The following is a 12,479-nucleotide window of genomic DNA, read 5'->3' as shown; positions in this document are numbered from 1 at the left end:
TTGGAATAATTTGAAGAGAAACAGCATGATTATGGAACCAAATTGAAGCATTAACTAAGAAAAATGAAGAGGATTCTTGTTTCTTCACTTTCTTGTGTGTTTCCAGTTCTTCATTGCTATACCTTGAGCAAAGCAAGTAACCAATTCAATGAGTATAATCAGAACTGGTTGAACACAAACTAAAAGAAACAGAAACAACTATTTGCAGCATCTCTCCACACCCTATTAGTCCTCTAAAAGAAATGGCTAGAAGAACAGCGCCCAGTATCACAGCTTCAGAATTGCGCCTTCCAGTAAACATCTAAAATTTTCTCAGATCAATCGGTCAGGAGGAATAATCAAAGAGAAAAACTAGTCTTCATCATCTGTGTTCATCGTTCTTATCATACCACTTCCATGCCACTTCAAAAAGCCTTCTTCAAGGGCTTCGCGCATCCATGGATGCCGGCAACATTCAACTGCTTCGGGAATCGTCAGCCAACTTCTTTGCCGAAGGCTCTGTTCTGGCCAAGACTCGAGCTCTTCCTTTACAAGCAAAGCAAACATGGAAGCTTTACACAAGCCTTCTGGACTAGACTCATCCTGGAGCGTTTTGCTTTTAAATAAGTAGTACCCCAGGAAATGCTGAAATGTTAACAACAAAATATAAACTTTCACAATAGGTCACTTCAAACTATACACTATCAAAAGGTCAATAGAAAAAAACATGAAATTTTGTCTTCTTTATGAACTAGAATTATAACTATCCACAATATTCTATGATACATGGCACAATCACACTGCATACACAAGATATTCACATGACACAATCACACTACATGTACGGGCCTTCCAGAGTGCAATATGCAAGACAATAATATTTTACACATTGAGATCACACAGATATGAGGAAGAAGCATAGCCCTTGAACCTTACCAATAGATCCCCACGAACTCCAGCCTCCTCGATTGCTTCACGCATAGCTGCCTCCTCAACTGTTTCATCATTTTCCCACCCACCCTATGTATTAAACAAAGGCAAATCATTAATAGTGTTGTGCTGTATCTCCTTTTTGTGACTTCACAGTACAAGTATAGAAGAAGAAACCCTGAGATTGTTAATTTTCAGTCTTCTTTTTGTGACTTCAGAGATCTTTGCCTATTAGATCCCTGATTTTGTTTTTGTGGGGAAAAAGAACAAAGATAAAATATTATTCCCTGATAATCCATGAATGGATTTTTGTATTCTTGCTGTGTGGTTTATTTTTCCTTTTAAGGAAAATAAAAGAAACTTGAGAGTGTACCACAAAAGAACAAACAAGAAAAAAGTTTCTGCCTGCCTCAATTTTTTCAATTTGATATTCTAAAGAAGATCTCTTAAAAGCAAATCATAATGCAAAAGAGTTGAGGACAAAATAACTAGATCTGGGGAAGCAAAGTGCTCCAGAATGTATATTTTAGTAGTAGGTATAAATAAAAAGTACTTTCTAATTAAACCTGAACAGAATATTGACTGTCAAAGGAAACATTATTATGGTGAATTACTTACTTTAGGAAAAAGAAGACCAGGCCCACTAGTTGAGTTTATCATAAGCACTTCAATGATTTCCTCAGACAAGCCACCACCATTTTCCTCTGTATTTCTAAGCCTAAAAGGGATACACCTACAAGAAATATACTTGGTTAGAAAAGAGGATAAAATTTCATATCCATCTTTCTTCCATGCTTAAATATGGATCTGAAAGAAGTGACCATCAACAATATAAAATCCCAGTACAGAATAACTCCAATAAAATGCTGTTCAAGTTAATATTTGAAGCAAAAATACCGATTCCTCATTCCTAACACTCACTACAGCACCATGGGCAAAACCTGTTTATCAGTAGCCATCTTCAATAAGGTATTGGAAAATGGAAACCATCTATGAAAAGGTCTAAGGGATAAGGAACTTAAATCTTATTTATTCACTTCCCTTCTTCGACATCCATCTCCATTGTGTCACAGCTCTTGTTACCAGTATAAGAACTTTGCATTCTTGACCTAATACGGGATGATATTATAACATACTCTGTTATTTCTTGATAAAATATTAATCTTTAATCAGCTAGCATACTGTGCTTCAACTTCTAGTTTTACCTCACAACCAGACTAACCATATGCCAAGAAAATAAAATAAAAATTTCCCGCACACCATGCATTCCCACAAGCAAGAAACAAACTTTCCAAAACAGAAGTTCAAACAATGACAGAGATTGATACTTTGCAGCTGCTTTTTGCTCAATCCTATCTGTTATCATCGCTAACATTTCCCAAGGCAAAGCAAAACACACAATTGAAGAAATTTCATAAAGTTCTAATATATTATTATATATAAATAGATGTTTAAGAGAGATATCCACAATTCCACATCCCCTCTTTCTTCTCTCCATTCTTTCTTTATATCAAGCAAACCCCAATGACATGACAAAGGAGCAAAAACGAACTTGGCACATTCTCCTTCGAACCCAGGCAATATTTATTTCAGTAAACACCACAAGAAACATAAAAAATAAAGAACGGGAAAAGGGTAGAGAAAAAGGTACCCAGCGATGAGACGAAAACCTTGTTCATATCGCTGCTGATGCCGACCGGTCCGAGCCACCAATTCAGACATGCTTTCTGTTAAGCAAGCAAAAGAAAAGAAAAAAAGCACCAATCTTTTTCGCCCAAAAAAAAAAAGAGGGTCTATATGTACGTATCAGAATCCGCAACGAAGAAGTAGAATCATGTCTGGGGAATTGTGTTTGTCCCACAGCCCTTCCGACCCGAATCAAAATCCTCGGCGTCTACCTCTTCCGCATCGCGACGTGAATCTTTTCGCCAACCTTATTCCAGAGCCAAAGACGGTGCGAGTGAGGAGAGAGACAGACAATGCGGGCGGTAGAGAGAGAGAAGAGAGAGAAAAAACAAAAAACGCGAAGGTGCTAAGAAGAGAAGCGCAGGAGTCGGAGCAACATGGGATTTTCCCGTGGGCGTGCGGTGGTGGTGTGAGTCAGCCAGTCAATTCTGCTCCAACGTTAGTTACAGAGATTGTCCCTTGCCGGGTTCCTCTTCGATCCCAAATGACGCTGCTACCCTCCGTTAGCGCGAACGTTTCGAAATGGGACTCGGGGTGAAATTCGTCTTTTAGCCGGAATAGGAAATATAGGAAACGTGACTGTACCTCGACTTCATCGCGCACAATCAATGTTTTCAAATTTCGTAACAGAAATCATTAATGATCTTACTAAAGTCACCACTATTTTATCCATTTTTATGTGTTGATGAGTCAAATATGTACATACCCATTCAAACTCTTAATCCACAATTAATATTGCCTTGTCAGATTGCTATGGTCCCATTGCTTGCCCATCTATATATGTCCAACAACCATAATCCAACATTTATGAGAGGCCCATGGGTTTAAACTTTTATAATAAGAACTAGTTTTTCTTTTGAGCGATGCGTAAAAAATAGGTGCCCAATATTAATATTTTATATTAAAATTTTAAATTTATTTAAATTTTAATATATTAAATAATAATAATAATAAATATAAAATATTTTTATAAATTGGATATTTATATTTTAAAAAATACTACCTCCGTCTCAAAATGGATGTCTGATTCGTTTAACGAGGCTTGACTGAAGTAATTTTTAATCCAATTTTTCATATTATTAAGTTTAGCATTAATATATAAAATTTATATATTTAGAAACTACATTAAAAGTACTATTAAACACAAAAAATTAAATTTAAAAATAATAATAAATTACAAAAGAAAATAAGCAAGGAAGGAAGAATTGGTTTAACCAATGAATAGTAAATAGGACTGGTAAAATGGGACACAAGGAGTAACTAACATATAACTCTAATATTTAATGTGTTTATATTATTATTATTATTATTATTGAAGAAAATAAGAAAATATATGGTGGATGCATATGCATAGTAACAATAATGGAAAAGATAACGAAAGTTATAATGGTAGGGGTATATTTGTCCAAAATATTATTATTATTGAAGAAAATGTCCCCAGCTTGCCAAAGACGAAGGGGACCCTTCGCCTCCATGGCCGGTTGGAGATGAAGCGGTCCCTTTTCGTCTCCAAGGCCGACCGGAGATGAAGGGGACCCTTCGTCTACGACCAACCAACCATGGAGACGAAGTGGTCCCCTTCATCTCTAGGCAACCAACCATGGAGACAAAGGATCTCCTTCGTCTCCAAGCTGATTGGGTTTGCTTTTTTTTTTTTTTAATTCAAAATAATTATTTTATTTTAAATTATTAAAATAAAATTTAAAAAATTATTTTAAATACAATAACTGACATGTTAACATAATTAACAGGTAAATAAGTCATTTTAGATTAAATTGCATAAATTTGCATTGTTCATGGATCCAATTATAATTTGTTTTAGTTAAGTTGCTTAATTGTAGTTTAATGTGTATTTTGATTACCTATTTGACCCTTATTCCTCTACAATATAATACATTTTTTTAGTTTAATATCATAGCACCAAAAATATTACATAGACTTGTCACCCAATCTAATGAATTGGAGGTGGCTTTGGCACCAACAATTTTGGCCAACCCCATTTAACATGTGGATTATGCAAGTTGAACATAGGCATAGTAATGTGGGGAAGGGGAGGGGGTGGGGAGAGAATGGTCCCTACCCCATATTTTGTAGGGTTAAAGACTATAATGGAAATAAATTAATAAAAAATTAATAAAAGTAGGAAGCTTTTGAAAGTTGGACAAAAAAGAGAAAACTCATTTGTCAAATGCGCTTCTTGTTAGAATTTTATTTTAAAAAAATTACAGTCAAACAGAGGGACTTGTGTGCCTGAGATTTTTTATTTTTTTTTAAGTTGGTCGCCAGAGAAGGAGACCAATTTGGTCACCTTCTCCTTTTGACAAGAAACGCCTTCGCCTTCTCCTTCACATGAGTAAATAGAGTATCATACCTTCTAGTACATAGGATGTGTGGTAGCTTGGTTGTTTGGAACTCGTGTTGTTATGCTTGAGGTCGTCGGTCATTTGATACCCCTTGGTCTTGGTAGCATATCCTTTAACATTTTGATCCATGCTTCCTTCTTCTCCCTTGGGTCAAGACTTATCCACTAAAATGGATCATCGGGGTCACATGTCCCCATAAATATACATATTACAATTAACCAATTATGTACCAATAGTTAAACCCTAGCATGTGTTGGGTCAGTTCAAATATTTTATAGGCCCGGGGCGAAATTAATAAAATGTCACTATATGTAGAAATTAAAATTAAAATTTAATAATACTAAAAAAATGATAATATCAAATAATTAACATGAAATAAGATTATGAAAATTTCAACAATGAAATGAAACTGCAAAAAATGAAAATGCTTTAACACAAGCATGTGTCGTACTATTAACATTAAAATTAAGACTATGACAAGCACATGGCATGTATAAATCTCGTTTTGTGAGAATAGTACGTATATATCAATTTTTTATTTCTCCATATTCATTTGCACCTATGATAATGAAAATTTTGAGATTGTATGAGTGTTAAATATTTATGTTAGAAAAAAAGTGAAGCACTATTTGTATTCATTATCATTTTACCATCAAATGTCATCTATATATATATATATATATTCATAGCTCCTCTTTGTGAACTAGGATTATAAGTTATCGGTCGTCCAACCCGCCCTTGTTCAGGACAGGCCCTGACTCTATGGTATAATAATGTGCCTAAAATCAATTGTTAGCTATATTATATAGGTAAATTATTTCAAAGAATGGCTCGACCCAAATGTCATTTTCATGCTACCAACGGATTACTTGGTTTATAAGTACAACAAATTTATTAGGCAATAAAATCATTTCAACTTTTAATTTATTGGACCTCCTACTTTGGCCCATGTTGAACATTGTACTTTCACACGAACTAAAAGAATCCTAAAAGAAGATAGGGAAAAATGATGTCCAAAGGACAAAAAAAATTGTGTCTGATTGAATTAGTGTGTTGTTGTCTTCTCCATTATTTCATTTTACTTCAATTCACATGTAGGAAGGTAGGGGACGGGAGAGAGAACACGAAAGGCTGAGAGAGAACCAAAAAGGGGAAGATCTGTCATTTGCATGTTTTTGCATGCCTGCTTACGTAGATAGTCAAATGATCCACGTTCTTCATCTTGGCACGAACCCTATTCATGAAAAGGAGAAGAAAAAGATCTAGCTTCCTCGGGGCATAGGTAGAATGATGAAGAAATGATGGAAATGCAGGTATTGATGAAACGAAATTACGAAACGAAACACATCGAGATAGCGCCCGTGCATAAATAAAGTCAACAATCTGTGTTGGAGAGCGGCAGGGGACATACACATGGAGCAATGGAGATCGGAAAGCCGGGGAAGGGAAAATGTATTGGACAAATGGGAATGCATACGAAGGACATTGGAAATGGAGTGCCTAAAGAGAATGGGACATTTAGATGGGAAGATGGGAGTTACTATGTAGGGAATTGGAGCAGAGACCCTATAGAACAAAATGGGAACCATTACCCTTCAGAATTATCTATTGACTGGGATCCTCGAGCTGACAAAGTATTGATCCTGCCTTCCCAGAAGAAGCTGGGTGTGTGGAGATCTGCAAAACACGGCATTAGGCCCAAAAGAATGTCTGTGGACGTGAGATTAGGTGCAGGTGTAGATAGGGATTTTACTCGTGGGGGTGGAGGATCATCCCATGCCCTTAGTACAAGTTCTACCTTCCATGAAGAAGGGTATCCAAGAGGGAGCCCTATTAGGATCCCCAATTCCAAGGATGTAAAAAAGCAAGGAGAGGTTATCTGCAAAGGCCATAAGAATTATGAACTCATGCTGAATTTGCAGTTAGGCATCAGGTGATGGTTTAATTTCATGAATAATCAATCTCAGCTTTTCAATTACCTTTCTTGAAATGCAATAAAAAAACATATGAAAATGATGGCACATACATACAGACATGCTGTTGGAAGGCCGGGTCCTTCTCCATCACTAGATCTGAAGCCATCAGCATTTGATCCCAAGGAGAAGGTTTGGACAAGTTTTCCACCAGAGGGATCAAAAAGCACTCCACCTCATCAATCCTGCAAATTCAAATGGAAGGACTATTGCCCCAAAGTTTTCAGGTTTGACCTAGCTGGTTTCGTGTTGTCTTAGCTTGAAGAACTCATATCTCATAGATTCACATTCGCCCCCCGCATTCCTAGCTTCTGATCATATATAATATATACACTTCAGTGCATTGAGGTTGCTGTTCAATGTGGATCCAGCAGATTACATGCTGTCCATTTGTGGAAACGAGGCCCTCCGGGAGCTCTCCTCTCCCGGGAAGAGTGGAAGCTTCTTCTACCTCACAAATGATGATCGTTACATGATTAAGACAATGAAGAAGGCAGAGGTAAAGGTATGTAAGATCAATCTCTACTTCTTCAATATAATTCGCGATATATGCCTCACAGTAGATCAGATCAGCACAACTCATCAACTTCATTCTCCATGCTTAATTAGGTGCTTTTGAAGATGCTGAATGCCTATTTCAATCATGTCCGCGCATTTGGCAACACCCTTGTCACCAAGTACTTTGGCTTACACTGTGTGAAGCTAACAGGAAAAGCACAAAAAAAGGTATACATACATAAATACAAAACAGGATTGCAGTACAATAGCATCTTTAATTTACTCTTGTTTAACCATTCAGGTGCGCTTCATGATCATGGGGAATCTCTTCTGTACTGGGCATACAATTCACAGACGGTTCGACTTGAAAGGATCAACCTTTGGCCGCTTGACAGATAAGCCGGAATCAGACATTGATGCAACTACAACTCTCAAAGACCTTGATCTTAACTACATTTTTCGATTGCACAAGGAATGGTTTGAAGAGTTTCGAAAGTATTAGTAGTCCCTATTTTTGTCATGTGTTTTTCTTTTGCCTGGTGAGACATTAACCTCTACCAGTTTCTTCGATCTGCAGGCAAGTAGATAGGGACTGCGAGTTGCTCGAGCACGAAAGAATAATGGACTACAGCCTTCTGGTTGGCATTCATTTCAAAGAATTGGGTAATTCTGGTGAAGGCTCAGAACCAGAATCCTCTCAAGCAGATATGGATCAGTTGCCCCAAGATCCAACATGGTATGTTTCTTATTTAATCAGTTAACAGCCATTTACCAAACAGGGCCATAATGAATCTGATCCAATTTAATCAGAGTGGACACCAATTTTTTATTTCTGATTTGTTGCAGCTCGGGCGATATGAAACTGGGAATAAGCATGCCTGCAAGAGTGGAAAGGACAGAAAGGAGAGATGATCCAGAACCACAGCTAGTAGGAGAGCCAACAGGGGAGTACTATGATGTTGTGTTGTTCTTTGGAATCATAGACATACTTCAGCACTATGACATTACCAAGAAGCTTGAGCATGCCTACAAGTCTTTCCAGCATGATTCAAATTCAATATCAGCCGTCGATCCAAAGGCATACTCAAGGCGGTTTCGCGATTACATCTTCAAAGCCTTTGCAGAGGACAGCTAGATGGAGCTGCCGAGCTATTAACTCTTTTTTGAATTGATTAACTAATTGAGCTGCTCCCGAGAGCTTCTTCGTTCTTTCTTTCTTTCTTGATTTTCGAGTTGAATGTGGTAGGAATACACACAAATATGGAGTGACAATTGTATAGAAAATGTATCACAGGAACACACACAACTGTAATGTATCCGAGGAACATTTTTGTTCTCCAAGAGGGATTAGAACTCTGCAGAGCATACTTAACATGCATAAAGCTATGATTAATTTTACGACTCACTCACCGCCTCAAACCCCTACCCCCAATCCCACCAACCACAAATTTTTTTTGTTTTCCTTATTATTTTCTCTACGATTTTTATAATATATGAATGTTAAATTGGTTAATGGTTGCATACTTGCATATACATTTTTACAAGTTCTATTAAAAATTAAACAAAAATACCTAACCCACACGTTAAAATAACGAATCTTTTGGTCAAAGAATTATTATAATGAAAACAACTCAGCAATAATGTTTGTTCCTACGTAATGATATTTCCTACTTGTTTTTAATTTCACAAATATTTACTTCTTTCATATACATATGTTTTGACATTTTGTTTTATGTGAAGATATTTATTATATCAATATATAGGTTTTGATCACGATTTGTCACCTTACAAAAATGAAAAATTGACTTTTAGCGATAGTGATATATTGATCTTATTGATTTTAATCAATCAGATCAACATATGGTGATTTATCTACTTGTAATTCTTTGTCGGCTAAGATTATAAGATGGAGTTCACTCAATGCATATCTTCAAAATACTCAGATAATGACGGTTGATTTTACTGTTTATCTAGCAACAAATTAAAAAAAATAATAATAATAATTAATCAAACTCTATATATAACTTGTTCTTCACCATCTTCTATGAACTTGTGTGCGTGGTCACTACTTAGCTCCCAATGAAAACGTCAGTGTTAATGCGAATGTTTGTGGCTTCTTCTATAGGAGATATATAGTCATATAAAATTTCTTTTCATAATTCGTATCAACAACTCCATTCAAAAAGGTAGTTGGAGGAGGCAGAAGATCAGTACGTAAATTATGGACGAAATTGAAGAAGCAGTACATATACACCAACAATACGCAATTATTAACCGAATTGTGGAAGAAGACAATGGACTTCCTTCTAGGCACCATGTTACCTAATGTGTTAGCAGTTAGCAAGAATCTCCTTCAATTATTCATATTTAGCGTTAGTTTGGATGAATGAAGTAAATCATACTTGTACATGAATATTCACAATAAAATAGATTTATTAACTTTTGTATCAGTTCAATCAATTAAATAGGGTTTTTTGAGAGATTGATTCTAAAAAGTTTCAAGTTATACTTAGGGTTGGTTGTACAAATTATTATTAACTTTTATTTTAATAATTTTAAATAAAAAAAACTGCCAGCGGGAGACACCCTTCGTCTTCGGCAAATCACGGCAAATCACGGAGAACGCTTCGTCTCCATGGCTAGACAGAGACAAAGAGGTCCCCTTCGTCTCCGAATGGGTTTTGTTTTTGTTTTTGTATTTTTTTTTTAATTTTAAAATAATTATTTTATTAAAAATTATTAAAATAAAATTTAAAACAATTGTTTTTAAATTCAGTGACAAACACGTCAGCATATTAAAAGGTAAACAAATCATTTTAGGTTAAATTGCATGAATTTGCATTATTCAGTGATGTAATTATAATTTTTTTGAGTTCATCAGTCTATTTGCAATTTGGTGTGTAGTTGGATGTTTTTTTTTTCTTTAAATACTACTTTTGGTGTTGAAGAATAGGGGCCAGGATGTTGCCCTTGTTCTCGATCTACCCAAGGACATCTCAAATCAAGATGCGTCAACACATGATTCCAACGGTTTATAGCCTAGGCAGTGGAGACACACATTAGGACTAATTTAAAGAGGGTCCTCATCCTTGACCGGGGGTCTTTAGAGGGGGTCATTGGCCTAAGTGTACAAAAGTTTTGGATGTGATTTCATACTTTTTTGAGGGAATATTCTGTGCAATATTATCATGATTGGAGCAAATGAATATGAGATTGTGATACTATTTATTCGTTAAACAAATTTTTATTTATTTATATTCTTTAATGTTTTAAAATAATTTTTTTTTAATGTATTTACTATTACTTTTGGTGTTTAAGGGTGGGGATGAGGGGATTGTCCTCATATTTGGTATGTTGAAGGACATCTCAAACCAAGATGCATCAAATATATATTCAAAGGCGTATGGTCTAGGTAGCGGGGATGCGCGTTATAATCATTTAATAAGGTTAAGTTACTCATAATATTTTGTATAATGCCTCATCATAATGTGGTGTAAGTAGCTAAACAAAAATTTATGACAAAACTTCAAAAAATAATTGAGAGGTTACATAACAAATTAAAAAATTTCTATATCAAGAAATTAATGATTATTATATGATTTGTAGCAAATATTTGTTGTTTTGTCTAGTAATAATAATGTAGCCTGACACTAGAGTGAAGAGCCACTTGGTTGGCTTTTGAAATACTGACCACGACTTACATGTTACATTTTTATCCAATAACACATGCCCCATAGGGCCACACTTCAGTTGATTTGTGGCCACGCGTGAGTGTCTAAGTGGTCGCAACTGTTCGTTTCTCTGAACCATAGCCGTGGTATGGATGAAAGCACCTTCTTCACCACTTAAAAAACAAAATAATACAAACAAAAGAATAAGAAAAATACGATTCCCATATACGAGAGATAATTATACCTTTAGTCATATAAGAAATAATTATATTTTTAGTTATTTGGGTGTTTGGTACATAGCTGTTAACTGATTGAGTTAGTGAATTTGACTAGTTGATAGCGCATAACGTTAGCTGATTGTAGAAAATTGTTTAGTAAAATAGTTGTTAATTGATAATTGAATACATATAAAATGACTTTCTCAATAAACTTTCTTGTAAATTGTACTCTTCATTTTCCCATAAAAACATAGTGTAATTGTTTCAATTGAAATATTTGGTACAATAATATTTTTATATTTAATTATGACTTTAAATTTGAGGGTATTTATTAGTAAATGATAGTATTAAGGGGGCGTTTGGTTCACGGAATCTTGGATTACCCCAGGTAATAGGATTACCTCCAGGAAGGTAATATGAGATTTTGGGAATGTAAGATTACCTGATGTGTTTGGTTTGGATTGTGGAATATAATATTACTTTGTTTGGTTAAGGGTTATATTTTAGGTTATATGAATCAATTTACTATAATGTCCTTATATATATATATATATATATATATATATATATATATATATATATATATTTATTTATTTATTTATTTATTTGTTTATTTATTTGTGTGCCTTTATTGTATGTATTTTTTTTATTTATTTATATGTATGAATGTATTGATGCTTAATATTAAAAAAATAAATATATAAATATACACACATATATATTTGATTATATATAAACATATATTTATTTTATATATGTTATTGTGTTATTATTATTATTATTATTATTATTATTATTATATAAAGATTAGTTAACAAGGGCAAAGTTGGAATAATCCAAGGTAATCTTAGATTACCTAAAAAAACGGGGGTAATCACATTACCTTGAAACATTACCGCCACATCAGCTTTGAGGTAATATAACATTACCATGTAATCTCATAACTTGAAACAAACAAGGTAATATAACATTACCAGACTCAGATTACCTAGGTAATCTCAGATGACCTGAACCAAACGGCCCCTAAGCGTAGTTATTCGATCTTATCCTTCCAACACCAAGGGTAAAAACGTAACCTCGAAAGTGAGGAAATAATCTTCAGTGCATAATTTATGGACTACACAAGTCGTCAAGTCTACCAAGGAAGTGAGTCAAGTGACT

General features: G+C 34.8%; 2 protein-coding genes across 2 annotated transcripts; one reads left to right on the top strand and one right to left on the bottom strand.

The window, feature by feature from the left end:
- Positions 1-32: 32 nt before the first annotated feature.
- Positions 33-3,125, bottom strand: LOC116021467 (nudix hydrolase 16, mitochondrial-like). The gene is made up of 4 exons (XM_031261944.1): positions 2,561-3,125; positions 1,528-1,642; positions 916-999; positions 33-624 (listed from the first exon to the last, which is right to left on the bottom strand). The coding sequence occupies exons 1-4, from the start codon at positions 2,629-2,631 to the stop codon at positions 352-354; spliced, it is 543 nt and encodes a 180-aa protein (XP_031117804.1). The 5' UTR covers positions 2,632-3,125; the 3' UTR covers positions 33-351.
- Positions 3,126-6,175: 3,050 nt separating this feature from the next.
- LOC116000255 (phosphatidylinositol 4-phosphate 5-kinase 4-like) lies at positions 6,176-8,577 on the top strand. Its single transcript, XM_031240297.1, is given in 8 exon segments — positions 6,176-6,446; positions 6,448-6,891; positions 6,991-7,158; positions 7,271-7,436; positions 7,541-7,657; positions 7,731-7,924; positions 8,007-8,165; positions 8,276-8,577. Coding segments are annotated over 8 exon segments (1,575 nt in total). The 5' UTR covers positions 6,176-6,408; the 3' UTR covers positions 8,565-8,577.
- The last annotated feature ends 3,902 nt before the right edge of the window (positions 8,578-12,479 follow it).

The sequence above is a fragment of the Ipomoea triloba genome, chromosome 1, assembly GCF_003576645.1.
Source record: "Ipomoea triloba cultivar NCNSP0323 chromosome 1, ASM357664v1".
Taxonomy (NCBI): Eukaryota; Viridiplantae; Streptophyta; class Magnoliopsida; order Solanales; family Convolvulaceae; genus Ipomoea; species Ipomoea triloba.
Note: the sequence above shows the minus strand (reverse complement) of the source record. Positions and strands in the feature narration are given on the sequence as shown.